This window comes from Dermatophagoides farinae, chromosome 3, assembly GCF_024713945.1.
Source record: "Dermatophagoides farinae isolate YC_2012a chromosome 3, ASM2471394v1, whole genome shotgun sequence".
In the NCBI taxonomy this organism is placed as follows: domain Eukaryota; kingdom Metazoa; phylum Arthropoda; class Arachnida; order Sarcoptiformes; family Pyroglyphidae; genus Dermatophagoides; species Dermatophagoides farinae.
In genome coordinates, this window is record NC_134679.1 from 4995066 (window position 1) to 5017519 (window position 22454).

Sequence of the window (22454 nt, forward strand, 5' to 3'; positions counted from 1 at the left end):
TTGTTTTGTTTTGTTTTGATTGATTGCTGTTGCGCTTTCACTTTCAATTTATGTTTTGAGTCGACAAAATAAAATTCGTTCCTAAATTCTTCACGGATCAAAATCGAATTCCAAATTCAAAATCATGTCTTCATCGAATGATCAACATTTTGACGTTAATGATAAACTTGGGCAAAGATCAATGAAATTCGACCAGAATCAAAATCCAGTGAATAACGGATCGTCAAATTTTTCAAGCGATGAAGATGGTAGCAATGAAAATGGTTTTGTTAATTTAAACAATTTGAATAAAACTGCGACTAAAAGCCAAGCTTCATTGCCAAAAAGTGATGGAGCAGATTCTGTTCGAAAATTCAACGAATCAATGCATTCATTAAATCTATGGATCTGGCAATGTCAAACATGGATTTATTTCCATGGAGCATATCATGCTCGTATTCAACAACAACATCAACAAATTCCACAGTCGAGAACGACCAATTTTGGTAATCAACAATCGACAACAATGGCTTCGACATCTAATCAAGGTGTTTATATTTTATAGATTTGTTTTTTTTAATCACAATTCCTTACACTAGATGGTGTTTAAAATGCCATTTATTTTTTTAAATGCCAAAAAAAAAAATTTAATTTTAAAATCTCCATCGAATTTTGTTTGTTTTTGTTGTCCATAGTTTTTTCACAATTCGATTTTGATTAATTTTTTTGTGTGCGTTACACTGGATTCGTTCTCCAATTTTTTTTTTATCTCAGTTGAATTGAAATTACTCATTTTCTTTGGAACACACAGAACGAATGGTCTAAATGAAATTGTTTTCTTTATATCTGTTGTAACGTTTATATTTCGTCATTGTTTGGTTCCTGTGTGTGTGTGTTTATTTAGCTGTTACAATTCCTTGTACAATCGTATTTTTTATTTATCTAAAGAGGTGTGTGTGTGTCACAACCCCTTATTTTCAGAAACAATACGGTAGTTGTTTCTCTATCTTTTACATTATAGAATATAAAAACATAGAATTTCTACGGAACAAACAAACAAACAAACAAACAAAAATCCAATAGCCAAACTGAAAGACACATTGAGTACATTTTGGAACTGATAGTAAATTATTATTGTCTTCATTTATATATGATGATGATAATGATAATGTGTTTTTATTTTTTGTTCCAGATTAATATGTGTGTGACTTTTAATTTTCCAAATCGTCCATCATAGTGAAAAAAAAACTCGCCCATCACCATTAATTCTTCATTCATTCGTAATCTTGGTCAATTTTTTTTTTTGTTTTGTTTTTGTTTCTCATTGATTCATATGATGATGATGATGATAGGATATGCTTTCTGTCACATCACGAATGGCAATCATTCATTCATTTAGTAATTAATTGTCTTCAAATTGAGCCCTTAATGAATGATTTCATCATAACTGCCGTGTTCTTTTTCTTTTGGTACATTACGATTCTATGGTTTTTTTTCATTATTCGAACAAATTGATTGAATAGGGAATGAATGAAAAAAAAATCACAGGACAAAAACTCTTATAGAAATAGGAAATTTTTCATTTCTGATTTTTTTTTCTGAATCAAATGGAAAAGCCAAAAAAAAAACTTGAAAACTTGGCTTATCTTTTTTTTGGTTTGGTTGTTGTTGTTTTTTTTTTTTTTTTTTTTTGTTGGTTGTTGTATACCATTCTTATCGGTATATTCTAATCTCAATCTTTGGTTTGGTTCGTTTGGTTTGTGTATGTGTGTGTGTGTGTGTGGTATGTAACGAATTATAGCAACGACAAAGAGATAAAGACGTTTTTGGAACACACCAAAAAAAATTTTTTTTTTTTGGTGGATTTTTTTCCTTCTCTGCTGTGATGACGACAAAAAAAACCATCATTTGTTCACTGTAAATATCAAATATTTTTGTGACAAAAATTCTGAACATTCAGAACCCCATCTCTTTCTCTACACTACATAAATAGCGGAAACGAACGAGTCTATAGATTTAAAAGCTGATTATTCAGGCGTTTTTTTTTGCTCATCATTTTTTTCCTTCATTTAAATGTTGATGGTGGTTGTCTCGGTACAAACAACAAATTTATTCTAATCCATCGAAATAATAATTTGAATTTTAGCTTTTCCATGTAATTTTTTTTTTTTTTTTTGGTACAAAACAAAAAATGAATAAAGAATTGAATGTAAATTAACTCCCAATAGACAAATGGTGGTGGTGGGCATAAAATTGGGATGAAAGCGAATCGAGTGGTCAAATTTCAAAAAACGTCAAAATATTCCATGATCACAAATGATTACAATAGTATAGCGTGTGTGTGTGTGTGTGTATGTTATACCTATGAAATAAAAATGGTTGAAACTCTATCCGATATATGCATGTAATATTTTGAATATAGATCGGATACCAATCTTTTATTCAATGTATAACGGTAATTGGATGGAATTCTCATCTATGTGAACACCTTTGCTTTTTTTTCTTCTAAGCAATAATGGAAAAAAAAAAGACAATCATCCAATAATTTTTTAGTTGATGAGAGATGCCAGCCAGGAAAAATTTTTTCAGTTCATCGTTCATCTATAAAATTTGAGTAGAAGAATATTTTTTTTCGGGAGAAAAAAAACTATCATTTTTTTTGTTGTTCACTATTTGACCATCATCATCATCAGTGCATTTACCAGAATCATTGTTTTTTTTTATTACACATCACACAGAAAGAAAAAAAACGGTAACAAACAGTCGGTGGTATTATTATTGTTGGCTGACTGGCTAGTTTACTTGTTCAAATTCATCATCGATCATTTTGTCTGCCAACTACATTCACAACACACATCGTCAAAATCGAGTCCAATAACAATAATCATACGGATGTGTGGTAATATCCATAGAGAATATTCTGTGTTGTGTGTGTGTGTGTGTATGTTTGCCAATAGAATCTATTTCTCTGCATTCAATTGTTATTTTATTTTTTATTTATCCATCTTCTGGTATTTTTTTTCCTGTGATGATTTATTATTTTTATTTACAATATTTTTTTTTTTTTTGGTTCAATATATCAGAATACACACATACACACGCACACACAAACAGAGAATATTATTCTGTTGGTCAAACACTTTTTTTTAAAAAAAAAGCAGTTCCATCAGTTTTGTATGAATGTGTTGACCATTTTTTTAAAAAATGTTTTGAATGCTTTGAAAAACGATAAATAAAATACGATAGGATAGGATAATCACAACATAATCATTGTTCATCATCATCATTTTCTTAAAGTTTTTTTCTTTAAGAATTTCAACCCAATATTTCTATTACTTTTTGGGTTATTTTTGATTTGTCATCTTTTAGACAAATTTTTTTTCTTTTTTTTTGATTCTATGACCAAACACACTATTCTTTTGTTCGAATGTGGCCACAACAACACATTACAAATATAGAAGGATTCTATAGATGATGACAGTTATTAATTGCAAAAACTGTCCAACCCTAGAAAAAAGAGCAAGACCAAAAAAAAAACCCAAAAGTTTGAGTTTGAGAGTAATAGAAGATATGACATTAGTGATTGGTGAATGAACCAAATATGACCGATCGGTTTATGACGTGCATTTATTTTGGAATTTTTTTTTCAATTTTTTGTTGTTGTTGTTGTTGTTTTTGGCAAGTTTTTTTTTTGGTGTTTAATATAGATTTTTGTTTTTTTGTTGCAAAAACTGATGATAATAACTATGTTGTGGTTTATTTTTCCAGATAACGATAGTGGCAACTAAAATTTGTTCAATTCATTTTTTTTCTCTCTACATTCAGGAACTATATCTCTACATTTTTTTTGTATGAAGAGAAGAACATACACGACCACCCCCCAATTAATTGTCAGGTATAGCACACACACACACACAAATGCTAATCAATCAGTCATAAAAAAGAGAAAATTTTTATTTTCATTTCATCTCAGATCAATATATAGAAAATAACCAGGAAAAAAAGTTTTAGGAATCCTGGTCCTTTTGTTGTTGCTGTTGTTGTTGTTTTTGTTTGTATTTTTCCATTGAAAATCTTTCCATTTCAATTCCAATAATTGTTTCCAATTCTTCATTGAATTCTTTATGGATATCGTTCAACATTGTCGATAATAATGTAATTTGATCGATCATATCGAATATATCATCAGGCTTTTGATCGGCTATAGTACGTAAAGTATATGATGTCAACTCTTTTCCTTCCATCGGTTGGTTTTTAGTTTTTTTTTTTTTTTGACTAAAGTAAACACAGTCTTGTCAAGTCAACAAGAAAAAAAATACTAAAAAGTGAATTCGTTGAAATAAACACAAATCAAAATGTTAAAAATATAAAACAGTAATTTTTTTCATGTTCGATATTCGAATTTTTTTCCATTTGAAACTTTTTTTTTGTATATCAATCAATCGTTATAATTGTAATTCGATTAGTATAGTTTATTATTTAGGTCATGTTGTCAACAGAGCCACACACACACATAGTATATTTGGATTCTATTAATTTGTAATTTAGCCTAGAATATCATATATTTGAAACTTTTGATGTTTTTTTTATCAGATTTTTTTTCTATCTTATTCTTTATCATCACAGAATATTTCATTTTTCGAATCCAAAATTATTCGAGTGTAAATATATTTCATTTTTTGTATGATGGTCGGGTCGACTTTGTCGAACCGGTCCTTCTGGTGGGTGGTGTTTGTGGCACGATTGAAATAGTTTTCGAAATTATTTTTCATTCTCAGGAATTTGTTGGCCAAATATATATTAACTGTATTATAGAATAAAAAACGGGATAATTTAGCTAATTACCCATCATTATCATCAACATTGTAATCATCATCGATTTTAATGTTTTGCAATGAATACTAAATGATTTTGTAGTAAAAAAAAAATCTAAATGAAATAAAAAAAACGAATATTTGCTGGTAATGACCAGAATTTTTTTTTTTGTTCTTTTCGCTAAATGAATAAACTGACACATCACATTTAGTTATTTGAAAAAAAATAAAGGGTAATTGTCGTCAGCACATGTGTAGATATAAATATCATTACCATGTTCTGGACTATGACTATAAACGATCGAACGATTCATGATGATGATTATGAGGGAGAAAGAGTGAAAAAAAAGTAACTGATAAACGATGTACACATCGTACCATTTGGTCGCTTTTTGTTGTTTTCATTGCTTGCCTTAATCATCATCGATTATGTCGGCGTCGTTCATTCCAATAATCGAAAAATAAAAAACCAAAAAAAAAAAAATCCTACCGTTTTTAAACGTTTTTTTTCTCCTTTCTGATTATTCTGATCAATTATGTAACACTGATGATGTTTTTTTTTATTTCTCCTAATCATCATCATCATCTAGTTTATTGTTGTTGCCACTGAAGATTGATCCATAGATATATTTTGTGTTGAAAATGAAAACAAACAAACAAACAAAAAAAAATTCATAATGAAAGTCTGAAGATGTTTGGTATTTTATTTTCATCAAGTATTTTAGAAGCAAACAAGTCAGTTTTTCGTGTTAATGGATTCAATATATTCGAATCCAAAAAAAGACACATTAATTCTATGTGTTTCTTTTCTGTTTTTTTTAAATATATACACATGCCATTGGATAATGGTTTTGCCTGAATTTTGTTGTTGTTGTTGTTGTTGTTGTATGTTTATTTATGGATATTACCATTACCATCATTATAGATATAATGATAATGATGATATAGATGTGATGATTCTGTATAATCGATTGATTGCCAATGATTAAATTGATTAACACTACGACGATTGATCGTTGACATTTAACGACGGTTTTTCCTTCTCATTGGATGTTTGAATTTCAATTTTTCAATAAAAAATCAGAGAAAAAAAAACAACAAGTTTCACTCACCCATACAATTATGATTACCGAATTTGACCATTATTTCATTGGCCAAATTGCAAAATAAAAATGAATAAATAAATAATATGCATCATTGAACAAATCCTCCAAATTCAAAGTCGATTTTAAATTTTACTTTCATTTTGATGTTAACCCCCTATTTCATTTTTTTTTTTTTTTGCTTGTTGTTGTTTTGTGTGCCCACAAGAAATAAGCTTATCATCATTCAATATGCAGCAAAAAAAAAACAAGAAAAGAAAATTTCCAAGAAAAATTTTTTTTCCTGAATAATCGATTTAACATGGACTGATTGTACGTGCTTTGGATTTTCGAATCATTGGCTCGAATTCATTGGTCTTCAGAATAAAAAGAAAAAAAAAGTAGAAGAATAAAGAAATTGTCATTATTCCTTTCTCATTGATTATTATTATTATATTTGAATTTTTTTTTTGCTTGAATTCTTCGTTTTATTCTTCTTGTTCGTCTTGTTTAAATCTTTTTCTTTATATATAAAGAATAAGCTTATTGAAATGGACGTTTTTCACTGGTTCAAATCCATACAAATATTTTTTTTTATTTTTACAAAATTTTAAATTCTGGCTATTAGAATTGATCATGCTGATGAATAGTGCGAATTTCTTTCGTACATTGATAAAAATCACAATCAAGCTCTAGTATGGTATGAATTTTAAATTTACCAGCCTATGAAACATGCTCGTTCATTCAGTTTCACAAACAGTCATCATTTGAATATATGATGATGAACAAAAAGATTTTCAATTTAGAAATAATATACTTTGATGTGATAGTTTTTACTCTCTTCACGCGTTCTTCAATAGCTCATTTATATTAGCTTGTAAATTATTCTCCCACTTTTTTTCATAATAATAAAAAGTAAAAAATTCGTCATTTTCGAACCAATTTGACTTATTTTATCTTTCACTTTCGCTTTCTTTCAGTTATTCTGTCCATTCATTCATTCATTTTTCAGTCTCTTCAAAATTGAACCCTTACGTTTTTGTCATCATCATCATAAAACGCTGATGATGATTGTCGATGATCGCTTGTGTTCGATGATTATGTTGATGATTACAATAGTTAGGCAACTAACAATAAAAATGATGTTATTGTCATCATCGACTACACTATGAACACATACGATCCCATTAGTACCAAAAAAAAAAAAAATACAACTTTTCTCTTCTTCACACAATGCAATGTTACAGCTCTCAAAAACTACCAGGAAAATGAAAAAAAAAGTTTTTTCTGGTTTCCCGTCATCATCATCATCATCACGCCAGAAAAAAGCCAAGTGGATATTTGGTGCCAATGGCGTTAATGTTATTGTTATATGTTTCATTTTTTTTTGTTTGTCTGTCTCTCTGTATGTATGTATGTCCTAGCTTCATTGTAAATATAGTCATCATCATCGTAATAATGTGTTATATGTGTTTAAAGCGTCAAACATTGCAGTAATTCTAGTCTTAAACATGATGGCGATGATGATGATGGTAATCATGATGATTGTCAATGACACTTTTCATCATTGGATCATTCCATAAATTCAGAAAACTTAAACTTATGCTGGTTGATGTGTGTGTGTGATAGTGTGTGGTGATGATGGTCGTCATTGAAAACTTTTTATTTTTGATCGTAATATTGCATATAGACCATTTTTTTTGTCTATAGATCTAATAATGTTTCTTTTTTTTCTCTCCCTCTCTCTATCTCTCTTTATCTCTATTTTTTTCCCCTATAGGTCCTAGTATGGTTGTAAAACTTTCTTCAATACGTAAACGTCTATTGGCCGGTATGATTGATTATTTTTTCATACATTTCCTTTATGATCAATTTCGTATGCTTATTGCCGAATTATTTGATTATGATATTCCATTGTAAGTTTTCAAAAAAAAAAATTCAATTTTTTCAAAAACCCTTTTTTTGCAGAATTTGAACAGAATTTTTGTTGTTGTTGTTGTTGTTGTTTTTTCAAATGAATCTCAATTCAATTTCTGTTTATCATGTTTAGGATATTTGCATAATAAATGTATGGATATTTTGTGTGCGTGTGTATGTGTGTGTGTGTGCAACCAGAATAAAATTCTTTCCATTCAAACAAATAAACAAGAGAAAAAAAACTAGAATCACATGATAATCATGTAACGGAAAGAAACAAATAATTCCTATAGAATCATCTTTTTTCCACTATTGTTGTTCGACAAATTTAATTATTTTTTGTTCATCATAATCATCATTGGAATACAAAATTCCATATTTGGTATCTAGAATATTTTTATTCTTCATTGTTTTGTTTGCATATGAACAATGAAGAATTGAATTGAATTCTTTCTTCACATATAGCAATGATGATGATGATGATGATAATGATTTAATCTAATTATGATTAGTATGATGATGATAATTTTATTTGTGCATGTGTATATGGTGAAATATACCTGCATAACCAAAAAAAATGTAATGTATCATTTGTATTTGGAATGAATTTCCATTTTCTTTGAATATTACCATTTGTATATCCACATAAATTCAATGATGATGATGATCGATTCATAATGATAGGCCGATTAGTATAGCTGTATATTGTGTCTTTATCTGGTTGAATGAACATATTGATGATGATTATGATGATGACTAATCACTAATTAGGTTTATTATTCGAAACAAAAAAAAATTATTATTGAAATTGGATATTCATGTAATATACAGGGGCACCAAAAAAAAAAAAAAAAAAATAGTGTGATCATTTTGTATTATAAAAATAAAATAGAAAATTTTCGATTTTTATGACATTATTGTGTGATCCATGGAAACTCATTTGTTTAGTAATTTTTTTTTTCTTTCCACCATATTTATATTCTTCCATCCATTAAACCGCCCACGTACAAGATGAAAATGAAACCATTTCCAATGTGTTTTTTTTCAATTCTATTTCGTGTGTGTGTGTGTGTGTGTGTTGACACACCTCCATCATATAATAATGAGCCATATAACTAATCATAATAATAATAGAATGAACGGAAAAAAACTGAAAGAATTTTTAAAAAAAAAATTCCATTTTCTCAAAGTAGGTTATTATGATGACATTCAAAAGCAATATGGATGTAAATGATGATGATTGCATAGCATCTGTTATGGTAAAAGATGGGGATGTGGTGGTGGTAAAAATAAAAGAAAAAGAAAAACCATATTCATTTTTGTCCCCGTTAGTTTAATTTTTTTCAACAGAAAAAAAAGTGAAAAAGAAAAATTCGTTCATTTCAATTCGGTTTTTTTTCTAAATTAACAAAAAAAAATTTTTTCTTTCTTTTTGGCTGGTGAAAATGTAGAATTGATTCTAATGTAAATTGAAATTTAAATGGAAAGTACACCAACCAACCAGTCATCATCAGTATTGTAGTAGTCATTGTCATCATTCTGGGAACTGGAAACGTGGTGGGTACACACACACAGAACAAGAAAAAATGGCTAAAGGCCCGAGGTTTTTTTTCTTCCTTTTTTTCTCGACAATCGTCTTCGATTGTTGTAATAAATGTGTGTGTGTGTGTGTACCCTATATATGTATATAATGTAATTTGAAATGGAACAAAAAAAAATATTCGGGTCCCATTTTCATTTGATTTCTTTTTTTTTCGTTGTTTTTACATCATTTTGGTTTGGTTTTTATCGTTTGCAAAACTGTCTCTCAACTTTATTCTTGTATATCAGCAAAAAAAAAAATCAATTGTGAATGACAAGCTTTGACTTGATGATGGTGATGAGAAAGTCTATTTCTTGACACTTTTTTTCTGTTCAATTCTTTTTTTTTGTTGTTGGTTTTGTTGTTGTCGTTGTTATTGTTGCTATCAACATCAACATCATCATCATCATGATTGAATTCATTCATTGTTCGGTAAAAAAAAGTGAGTTGATTAAAATAAATAAATTAGCATGAATTAAAACGGAAGAAAAAACGACGACAATGACAATTCGAATAATTCAAATGTTTCAGTTATTATTTTGATAGGTGGTGGTTGGCTGTTGTTTGATTTTCATTTTGTTTCTGGTCAATTTTTGATTTTGTAACATCATTATATATTCTTATCTAACTAGTGGTAAAAAAATGGCGCCTCTGATTGTCAAAAAAAAAAAAATTTTTTTCGCCATTGAAAATGCATTCAAACATAATTCTATCTATGGATAGATGGATAGATGGATGGATGAATGAATGAATGAAAAAACAAAGAACCAATTTAAATTTAAATTGAAATTCATTTTATAAATGTCAAAAGTAAGCGTGTTTGAATCAATTGATCTCGAAATTGTTTCATGTTTCTTTTTTTTAGGGAAAATGAAAAATGCCCAAATCCAAATTGTGCAAGCAAATTCTTGCCAAGAATTCTTGGTTTTTTTTATTTGGTTCAAATAAGGCAGACGGAAAAAAATGGGCAAACAATCGAAACGTTGACGATAAAGAATTTATTTGTTTTTTTGTTTTCATTTGAATTCATATAAATTGTTGTTGAATGTTTTGAATTTTCGGTTTTTTTTATAGATATTTGTTGTTTTGTCCTTAGATACCGTTTTGGTATTTTTTTTGTGGCTATTCATTTTTTTTTTTTTTTTTTTTTTTTTTTTTTTTTGATTAAAAATCCAATCCAAACAACATTGATTTGTGGTTTCTGGTCATCTGATTCCACCCTGATATATGATGACAACCGGCACATATAACTGTAATCAATGTCGTTGTCCCGGGATATAATGAGAAACAAACCAATTGGTTTTTGGCTCCCGAACATGGAATTATTATTATTATTATTATTATTTTTTTTTGTTAGATGATCTTTCATTCATTCACATTTTATTGTTGTTGTTGTTGTTGTTGGAATCCAACAAGATCGGAAACCACAAGAAAGAAGAATTTTTCATTTACTTTTTTTCTTTCTCTGTCGCTAACGATTGTATATTTTATTTCAACGGAATAGAAGCTTTTTTTTGACTGGATGATTCAAATGATTTTTTTTCTTGCCTGCTTTTCTCAAGATAAGGTGTATGTGTATGTGTGTGTGTGTGTGGGTTGAATGTGGTTCAGAATCTAGTCTTCTTTGACAACCGCATCTTTTTTTTTTTGGTTAATAGAATTTTTGGTAACTTTCTCCATTTCTTTCGCTCTATCTTTTTGGTTGAGTCATCAAGTAAATTGGCTTCAATTTAAATACTCATACGACATTTTGTGTATGGTTGTGTATATAAATGATATGACGATAATGAATTGAATGAATTGTAGACATAGACCAGAATGATGATGATGATGATGATGATTATAGCTGGTTGACAATCTGGCACCAATCTTCATTCATTTGATTTAGTTGAATGTTTTCTATTCGTTTTACATTGAATCAAAGTTCCGTTTCGGAATCTGTGTTTGTTTGTGTGTGTGTGTGTGTGCATGTATATAAAGATATCAGAACAAAGTGAACGTGAAACATCCGAACACGCGACCAGAAAAAAAAACAAAACATGATAACCAAACACAACGACCATGATCATTTGATTGTTGAAAATACTGGATACGATTCGGACAATTTTGTTTTGTTTTGTATAATTTGTAACTTGCTTGCTAGCTTAATAGCAAGCAATGTTGAATCCATAATAATATGATAACACGATTAGAAATTGAATTAATTAAACTTTGCCTTTCACTGAGACATTTTAATTGTTGTTGTTGTTTCATAAAATAAAAATTCCCTTCAAAAATTCTGCACTATTTTCTTGAATAATACTCATTTCATGTATTTATGTATTTTTGTTTTCTCACACATTCATATAAAGCACAACAATGGATTTCAAAGAATTGGAAACATTCTTTCCAGAAGATGATGATGGCCTTGAAGATTTATTACCAAAAATATTCTGGATCTATATAAAAAGCATACAATATTCTACAATGTTCTATCTATTTGATTTAATCTATGAGGTAAGGATTTAAGTAAGTTCTCTACCCTTTTTTTTCTCATTTTTCTTATCAACTTTCATACAATACAACCAAAGTAATACTCAACTATGAAATATAGACTGGTGGTGGTGTATCCATAATTATGAGATTGTAGCCAATATATCTCTTTGTCTGTGATGTGTGTGTGTCTGTGAATATATCATGCCTCTTTATTCGCTTTTATTCAATGTGTTTTTTTTTGTTAAAATTCATATTCGTGTATATATTGCTATCGCCTTTTCAATCGATAACACACACACACACACACACAAAAAAAACATTCAGCTATTGCTTTTTTCCGTCATAAATATTTGATGAAAATGAATTTCCATCATTCATTATTGATCCTCATACAGGCAGATTTATTTAGATGAGATTTTCGATGAATGAATGATTGTCGTGTTTGTGTGTGTGTGTGTGTGAAATGGAGGTCGATCAAATCACGGTCCTCGTTTCTTTATTCAATTCGTTTTCATTTTCACCATCATCATGATGATAACAAAACTAACTTGCATCATCATTTTCATCATCGTTTCAGGATCTTTCATCTTGTTCACGCGTTTTTTTTCCATTGATGAAAAATGATAACCAAAAAAAATGCAGTTGTTTTTGATGATGATGATGATAAAAACAATGGAAAATTAGCTCATCTTTCTTTTTATTTCCTTATGAATGAAATAGCATTATGATACATTCACGCACACCACACACACTAAAAAAAAACAACAACACTAACCAATCTCAGATGAAAAAAAAATGTAAACAAATTTGCATAATCATTTCATTTTCACGATGAAATCTTCTACATTTTTTTTCCTGGTTAAGACAAAAGTTTCCTGCAAAGACAAATATTCGCTACAAACACACACATATGGAGAAAGAATACAAATGAAATAAACATTAGTTGTGTGTCTGTGTCAGTAGCTCGTAAGAAGAATCTAGACTGAGAATGGGTTATATTTCTAAATTATTCTTTCAAAAAAAATTCTATTTTTTTCCATCTTGTCTTATCTGGTTATATATATATATCGTTGTTGTTACAAGCTGTCCATTTTTTTGGTTACTGTTGTTGGCCGCACACACACACACAGACACATTTTCAAAATTGTTTGTCGATTGTTTTTCTACCGTGTTTTTTAACATTTTGTGAGTAGCAAAACATTTCAGGTTCGTTTTTTGAATGGTTTTATTATTATTATTATTATTATTATTATTATATACAATGTACAAAGGTTTAGAATTAATGGGTTTTTCTAGTTGCTGTTGCCGTTGTTGTTGTTGTAGTTTTTGTTGTTGTTGTCGATCTTTTCGCTTCGCTATTCATTATTTGTTGTTGTTGATGTTTGTTTGGTCCAAAAATACATACATACACTTTTTTTTACATAAACCGATTAGCATCATCATGTGAAAGACAGTCACAACAAGAATGTAATAATAATAAGAAATAAATATCTTGTTTCGCCTTGTTTCTTCTTCTTCTTCTTCGAATGAAGCAAAAATAACGAAAAGTTTCAACAAGCTTTGAACTTTTTTTTTAAATATAATTCATTCTGATGAAAGGATTCCTGTACAAGTCTTGCCAATGTTTGTGTGATGTTTTTAAATTTCGCTTCTACGACAACAGCAACAACAACAACAACAACAAAACAGTCAAATTCTTTAAACGAAAATCATCAAAAAAAAACATCACACTAGTGATTTATGTTTAATGTGTTGTTTGGATGATGGCAATGGGAAAAGAAAATCACACCTTATTGAATCTGACTTTTTGTGGTGATGAAAACTTGAGATTCGGTTTTTTTTCTGTTTGGTTTTGATTCTGAAGATTTGGTATAAGATCGACATTGTATGCCTTTGTCATATATTGGTCTTAAATATCGAGATAATAGCATTGAATAAATGGATTTTTCTAGAACCATTTCAGTTTAATGTGGTGGTTTCTTCAGACAAAATAAAAATCGTTAAGTTTTTTTTAAGAAAAAAAAATTCATAACAGCTTGTAGAGTGTGTGAGTATGTGTAACACGTTTCAGAATGAAACTTTTTATTTTTTCAACTGGATTTAAATTCATCAAATAATGAATTAATTAATGAATAATGGATTCTTTTTTTCTCTCTCTACATTAAGTGCCTCGTCTTGAACGTTGCACGTGAACCATCATCATCATCATCATCATCATCACCATCACGCATAGAAAAGAATCTTCAATTGAGAACAACCCCTTCTCCCGTTTTTTTTTTGCTGGGCACGAATCCTTTTTGTAGAATATTAATGAGAATAAGTACGTGAATCATAATGGTACTACAGAAATAATGAAAAAAAAAAACAGAATAAGAAGATTGTGTTGATGGAGAGACTCAAATTAATTAGATGTTGGCATCTTCTTTTTGTCGGGTTGGAAATTTTTTTCGAATGGAATTCTGGTAGCTCTCACGTTTTTTTACACTTTTTTTTCTCTTTCTAACACATGAGTTAAATAAAATAGTTGTGTGTGTTTGGTAGCTTTACCGGTGGTTTTTTTTCTGGTAATGAATCTCATTCTTCATTCATGTTGGGTGTGTTTTTTTTTTCTTTTTCGATTATTGTTCCTTTCTTGGGATTGACACCAAATGGTGGCGATGGTGGTTGACTGTAATGAATTTTCAATCAACACTTTTTCTTTTTCTGATTAAATATATTTGGTGAGGTTTTTTTTTTTTTTTTTTTGGTTGTTGTTGTTGTTGTTGTGTTTTTTCTTTTATTGGTTCATTGCATCTGTATTATTATAGCCTATATTTAATTTGTATGGTGATGGGTGGTCATAAATGTATGCAACAGTAAAAAAAAATTATTCCTCAAGGCTAGATTGTATTTCCTGTAATAGAATTTTTTTTTTCGCCCACTAACTATATTCGGATATACCCACCCACCTACCTATCTATCACAATTCACAATAGATAGACTACTAGTTTGAGTTCTTGTTTTTGTTTCGTCGAGTATAGTATAATATATTAATAATACACCCATTCGATAAAGTAGCTTGTTCCGGCTTGACACTCAAAATGAAATCCATACCGAATGTTTGAACGGAAATGAAGAAAAAAAATATGGAAAGTGAATGTTTGTTTGTTTGTTTGGTGAAAATAATATTTCCTCTTTGATTACGAGGAAATTTCAATGACTTTTTTTTGTTCCATCATCTTCATTCAAGAATATTTTCCATTACTCAAATATAAACTATTTTGTCATTTCAATTTTTTATTCTTTGACACCCACACACACACATGTAGACATTATTCCTATATGGATGGCCAAATCGTACATATCCAGGAGCGACAATAGGTAAACGTATCATGGGTTTACGAGTGGTGAGCTGTAATCATCTGGAATCAATTTCAATGGCTGTACCAAACATTGTTCGTGTGATGCCAGCAGGCAATATTACACTTGGCAAGTAAGTAATATAGAAAAAAAAATTTTCTTGTGTTTTTCTTCTAGGTAGATGTGTGTCATGAAAGTTTTCATTATGATCCGATATATATCCGTATTATATGGAACGAAATTTTCAATTTTCAAATGTTTGTTTGTATTTTTTTTTTCTTTTTTTTGCCACATTCAGAGCATTCATACGAACATTGATAAAATTAATGCCAGTAAACAATACTATTCAAAGTCTTTACATATTAACTTCACGTTATAATCGATCATATTTTGATAAAAGAATGGGATTATTAGTTGTCGATATGTCAGCTCCGGCTATGGCACAAGTTGCAGCAGTTATGACTACAACCAACACTAATAACACACCGGCAAATCCACTTCCTCAGCAACAGCAGCAGCAGCAACAACAACAACAACCACCGAATTTGAATCGTGCATTTTTGTAATTGTGTATCAAACAACAACACCTGATTTCAAAGATACATTCAAAGTTTACTAAATCCAATTTCATGGCTAATTGTTTTTTTTTCTTTGATGGCAAAGCATATACGAGAGATTAAGAAAAAAAAAACAGTTTTTGATGAATAACCGAAATACAGAATAAGCCGGGTTATTATAAAGTGGATGGTGAAAAATCTGATTTTTTTTAAGAAAAAACAATAAACATCCACCCACATTCTTTCATTTCTTGTACTTTCTTTTTTTTTTCTTTGAGTTTGTATTTACCCTATTGTTACAGATTTTTTTTTCTCTTATAATAAAAAAAATTCTTTTTTAAGAATAAAAAAAAGCAGTGGCAAACAACAACAACAACAACAGCAACAACAACAACAATTTAGGCTTCCTTAAAAGATTTATAATACAACACTTTTAAACATATTTGGCTTGTTTGTTGTATATTTATTGTGCAATGGTTGTTGTTGTTGTTTTGTTATATAATAAATTACATCCAATAAATCTTGAACCTTTCATTCACACCCCCCAGACGAAAAAAAAGAAACTTTTTTTTCATCGTCTGGTATTAACTTTTATTTTAGTAAAACTTTTTTATATATACAGAGAGATAGAGAGAATGTATGTATATCTTTTTCATGGAAGTGATTTATCCTGAAAACAAAAAAACAATGGATAAGCAAGCGCAAAATTATCAAAATTGAAAACAAATTGGAAAATTGTAAACAACTCACACACACACACACACACACACACACAATGTGAAACAATGTGGTTTGTTTTTAATTGAATTTTTTTTCTCAGTTTCTCTGTCTTTTTTTTTTGTTTTATTTTCTCATTTAGTTTTTGGATTTTTTTTTATCTCGGAACCATTCTGTATTTTCATTTGGAATGTTTCAAACAAACAAACACATGGACATGGTCAATGTGTGTGATTGTCTCTTGGCCAATCAAAGAGAAAAAAAAGGGTAAACATAAATATTTTGTTTGTATAGAACAATTTATAATACACAATAGTTACCTTATATGCAATTTTAATGAAAAATAATAAACTCAAAAATAGGGTTAAAATCATCATCATCATCACAAATCACCGCCAATAGACCGGAAAGTTTTTTTTTGTTGTCACGGGATGTCTTCATCCATTCATTCATTTATCTAGACAAGACCGTATGTTCGTTTGTTTGTTATGGGTCAACTATTTTTTTTCTAGCCCAATGTCACTATAGTTTATCGATTCAATCTTTATTTGTTAAAGATTGAAAGGCAAACTATTTTACAGTAAGTAGTAAAAAAGTCGAATCATTTGACATTTTGTGTGTGTGTGTTTTGCTTTTTTTTCTCTCTTTCTTAAAAGACATTTAAGCGACGACGACGACGACAACGACAACGAAGGAGCTTCTGAATTGTATTGAAAGTTGAATTGAATTCAATTCACAATTGAATGTTGTTTGGATGGAAGATTGCCGGAACAATCGAATTCAATTAACGGACAATGAGGAGAACGAGCAGTGAAAAAAAACCAAAAAAAAATGACATAGGACAGTAGCAGGGCAAAAGGTCTTGGTAAACTAAGAGCAGTCAAACAATTTTTTTGAGGAGAAAAGAATAAAGAGAAAGTGTGTGTAAGATATGTGGGGTTTTATAAAATGTATGTATACATACCATTTTCATTTGAAGTAACAAACAAAACAAAAAAATAGGAAAAAGAAAAAAAGTTTTTCCCGATCGCATAAAAACAGTTTGTTTGGGTTGTTATATATATGTCGGTATTCATTTTCAATGTACGTATACTCTTCTTCATGGACCATATTGGATGGATAGATGAATGAATGAATGGATGGATGGATGGATTGTATTCCAAATGCAATAGATGAAATGAAAGTTTTTTTTCGGTTGTTGTTTTTGGCCAACAAACTTTGTTAGTTTGTTCGACCGATCGATCGATCCATTCATTCATTTATTCATTTCATTTAGTTCGGGTGGCGTGATCATTGTTTTTTTTCTTCTCTTTTCTTGGTCCTTACTGGTTTTTCGCGAATAAGGCTCGTTTAACAATGATGATGATTTGGTTAGGCCTCATTTCAGAAACGGTGACGACGACGAAAACTAAAATGAATGATGATGATCAAATTTGATGACATTTGTCATAATGTTTAGTCTTATTGTGGGCTGTGTCTCTTTTTTTTGTGTTCAACATTGTTCTTTGACCTTATTCTCAAGTATCGTCGTTTATTTGATGGTAACTGCTACTATACTGGATTTCTTGGTGATCCGATATGTGCGATTGGCAAACCACAATCCAATTGAGAGGATAAATACGAAATTTGATAGCCTTCACTAGAAATGATAACAATCTTCAAATCCCATTTTGAATGAAAAAAACAACAACAACAACAACAACGAAAAAATTCTCTTGATTCGAATTTATTCAAATTTAACTCTTCAAATTCGTGATCGGAATTTCGTTTTTTGCCATTCTTGATGATGATGGTGATGATGATGGTAATCAACCTGCCAGAAAATGGAAAAAAACGTGCAGAATTGTTTTTGAATCTACAGAATATTTTTGAATAAATTTTTATTTTTAGTTTTTAAAATTAAAAATTAAAAATGCAATAAATAATACAAATAATACAAACTTTATGAATGCATCGCATAACTAGTAGCTTGAATAATAGTTACATGAAATTGATGACTTAACTATTGATCAGACCACTACTACTACTACTACAAACGTGGTTGTGGCTTTCGTTATTTCTGGCGTATTAAAAAAAAAAAACATTGGAAGAGGAGGTTCTAAATTCACAGCGCACAAGCATAATGGCAAGAAGATAGTCAGTCTTTCATTGGATATCAATGTCGATGGATGGTATGTTCATGTCCTGTTTGTGTGTTTTATTCTTAGCTGTTGCTTTTTACAACATTTCTTTTTTCCAATTATCGATTCACAACAAAGATTCGATCTCAATGTGTGTGTGTTTTGTTTGTTTGTTCTATGGATCAGTATCATCATTTTGTGTTTGTGTATGTATGAATATTGACTATACTTTCACATTCTGAACAAAGTGAAAATAATTTTTGAAAAAAAACCATCAATCGATATAGCTATGTGTAATATGCAAATTTCATCCAAAACCATTCTTTTTTTTGTGTGTGTGTCGTGAATTGAATCCATTACCCCTGAAGGGTTGACACACACATAGCGATTCTATGTTCAATGTTAAAGTTTTTTATCGTTTTGTTTGTTTGATTGTTTGTTTGTTTGCTTAAACAGCAATGCAAAACTGAATGAATTTGTTTGTGTGTGTGTGTGTATGTGATGCAGGTGCAGCAGCAATATCCAACAAAATCAAAAAAAAAAAAAAATAAAAAAAAGGTCATCGGTCCGTAAATCATACCACACAACAAAACAAGTAAGAATCACCATTCTATATTGATCTTTATTATATGAATTTCATTGATCACTGCTATTAGACATCAAACAACATTTGAATTTTCAAATGAAAAAAAAATGCTCTAGTCTTATGATGATGAAAGTCATTTTCTATACGATTTGCATTGACTAAATTTATCTGATAATTTGAACTGGTTCTATTAAGACGACACTTTTTTAAATGAATTAATTAAATGGTCAGTTTTTATGTCCATTTGTTTTTGCCGATTCGTTTTACCTTTTTCTTGAATGGCTGGCATTTTTTTTTACTTTTGTTCTATTTTGATTTTTAATCTTACCAAGTGTTAAAAGCCATCAGATCCTATCAGTTCACAAATATAGAATCCAATGTGTAGTGTCTGTGACAAATGCAGATCTGATAAGAGGTAAAAGTTCTACCAAATTAACACCATATAGCGATCATCACTACTGCTAAAAAAAACTGAAAAAATGTGGTATACAGGTGTATGAAGGAAAAAAAAGGTGTGTTGAGTTATGCGGTATTCAAATTAATGTGTGTATATGTTTGTGTGTTTCAAATGGAACATAAATAAACAGCATCATTCATTTTCAATTTATGTGGACAACTGTCAAAAAAAAAAAAATAAATCTCATGTTTCAGTTAAAAGAAAAGAAAAAGAAAAAAATTTCCATAAAAATAATTTCACAATGTGTCGAGAATTATGAATGTGTCCGGATCAGTGTGGCAGATTTTTATTTATTTATTTTTTATGTTTTTTTTTCACCAGCCATCATCGTCATAACCCGGATGAAATGATGATATTTCATTATGATAATAGGGCCATCATCATCATTACTATCAATTTGAATGGATTTCTGCTTTGCATTTGTGATATTTTGGTTTGTTGACACACAACAAACGACAATTTGCCAAATGTGACTTTCTTGCTACTTATGATGATGATGAGCAGATTTATTCACCATCATGATCATCATGATGATAATGATCATAATGGCTATTGCATTTAGGATCGTTAGGGTTAATCGAATTTACTGTTTCAAAATGATGAGTTCAATGTTTGAATTATATATATAATTTTTTTTGTATCCAATTGAATAAGTTATATTGTAACCCCATTGCCTAACGGATGAAGAGATGCCATCCTCAATAGATTACAATTGGCCCTCTTCTTTTACTAATCGAATTGATTCTTTTCGAGTTTTGAATGTTGATGATATTTATTTTGGAATCGTCTGTGTGTGTGTGTGTGTGTGTATGTGGTACGTTTCATTTTGTGAATTACAAATGTTCAAATTCCTATTTCATAATCAAACCCCACATTGGTTTATTTGAATTCCCTCAATTCATTCATGAGAATGTTGATAATCTTGATTGGTCATCGTACTGAATTTTTTTTTCATGTAGCAAATAGCTGCTATTTGAAACTAAAACTTGAATATTTTTGCCTTGTTCAGCATAAGCAATGAACAACAAGATAATTCGATTTATTTTATCAATTCGCCTGTCTGTATGTCGGATTTAATTCAATTTAAATCTCATCGTTTCGTTGTTGTCGTTGTTGTTGTTGTTGTTGTTGTTGTTTTCCGTTTTTTTTGATCGTTGTTTTTTTTTCTCGAGCTATGCATCCAATTGAATTGAATTGGTTGTTAGAGTTAGTTATTGTGTAATAGTATAAAAGCTTAGCGATTCTTGAATTGTATGCATCACCATCGAATTCGATTCACTTTAGTTGATGACATTTGTATTAGGAAAAAAAATTGATAATGAAAGTGACTAGAATGATCCGCTTTCTCTCTCTCTCTCGATGATTGAGAATGATATCAAACTAATGATAATGATGATGATAGTAATGGTGATCTCTCTCATCTTCTACATTGAGCTGTTTTCCCCATTCATATATGATAATACATGAAAATTACCATAATGACAACAACAACAATTTTCAGTAAACAAGCTGAAAATCTTTATTGGTTTGCCTATTTTATAATGGTAAATACAACCGTGGTAATGATTTAGAATCAATCTTATGGGTTTTTTTCTGTTTTTGTTTTTGTTTTTGTTTTCAATTTACAATACATTAATAATATGTGCTAAGTTCAAGTCTCAAATTTCCATATAATAATAACGGTGGTTTTTTTTAAAAAAAAGCTAATTTTCAAAAACACCAATATCAGCAGTAGCAGCTTGAGATTTAGTTTATATATCAATATCACACTTTATTGGCAAACAAAAGCAAAAAAAAAAATGAATTCATATCATGTTGGAGGATTACGTACCCACACACCACACACACACACACGCCAAACTTGTATTGGATATGGATTTTTGTTTTTGTTTGATCCAAAATTATTTGCTGGTAGTAGAGAAATGAGTCAACATCTGGAACGAATGTCGATAAAACTCTCAAATTGGCTGCTACATGGAATTATATTGCATATTTTAGCATATTCATATTCAAATAAAAGAAAAAAAAACCAATCCATTGGACAGGTTTGATTTTGGAGAATCTAAATTCGTGTCGATATTTTCAATATTTTTTTTTTTTTTTTTTGAAACTGAGACCAAAAATTTTTTTCTTTCTGCCAATTCACAATTCTTTTGTCAATTTTTTTTGTGGTTCATGTGATGTTGGTGATGAGAATGAATCATTCATTTTTGATTGACAGATTTGAGCCCAATTTCTTATCTCAATGGCTTAATATTCAATGATTTTGATTTTGGATTATGATTGATCATTCAATTCAATTCGATTCGATTCGATTCGATGGATGTGACAAAATTAAATTTCCATCTGATCCATAATAATGAATAAACAAGAGAGAGAGAGTCAAATAATATTTTTTTTCTCATTTACTATTGTGGTCATTGTGTGCGTTTTTTTTTGTTTCCGACATTGTTTCAATGATCTCTACATTTGACATTATTTTGAATAAACAAGATCCAATCAGGCTATGATGATGGCGACGACCTCCCGTATTAACGACACTCGACGATTCTCGTGACCACAATGTGTATGTATCAAGTCAATGTTTGTATGTGTCAAACATACTTAAAATGTCAACCAATTTTTTTTCCTATTTTTGATTGACACATACACACATACCAATCAACTTGTGTGGTATGACTCATACCAGTTTGTTATATTCAAAAGAATTTACGTTCCAATTGTTGTTTTTTTATTTCTGAAAAGAATTAAATCAAATTGATTCTTTTCTACAGAAAAAACAACAACAAAAATTACCTCATCTTGTGAGGTAAAAATGTAGGTATGATG

The 22454-nt window shown here is 29.6% G+C and overlaps 2 protein-coding genes across 4 annotated transcripts in view; both read left to right on the top strand.

Moving 5' to 3' along the window:
• Positions 1–7: 7 nt before the first annotated feature.
• LOC124494811 (uncharacterized) lies at positions 8–16098 on the top strand. Of its 2 annotated transcripts, none has more exons than XM_047058081.2 (5): positions 8–527; positions 7656–7791; positions 11726–11870; positions 15158–15321; positions 15487–16098. In XM_047058081.2, the coding sequence occupies exons 1-5, from the start codon at positions 125–127 to the stop codon at positions 15752–15754; spliced, it is 1116 nt and encodes a 371-aa protein (XP_046914037.2). In that variant the 5' UTR covers positions 8–124; the 3' UTR covers positions 15755–16098. The 2 variants fall into 2 exon arrangements, with proteins under 2 accessions (XP_046914037.2, XP_075585096.1); XM_075728981.1 differs by having other exon boundaries at positions 37–485.
• Positions 16099–18601: 2503 nt separating this feature from the next.
• The window catches only part of LOC124494471 (uncharacterized), a 53272-nt gene continuing 49419 nt past the window's right edge, over positions 18602–22454 (top strand). Inside the window, exon 1 of one of the 2 annotated variants that reach the window (XM_075728978.1) lies at positions 18602–19177. The gene's annotated coding sequence lies outside the window, so the exon portion shown is untranslated. The remainder of the gene's footprint in view (positions 19178–22454) is intronic. The other variant, XM_075728979.1, reaches the window with a different exon arrangement.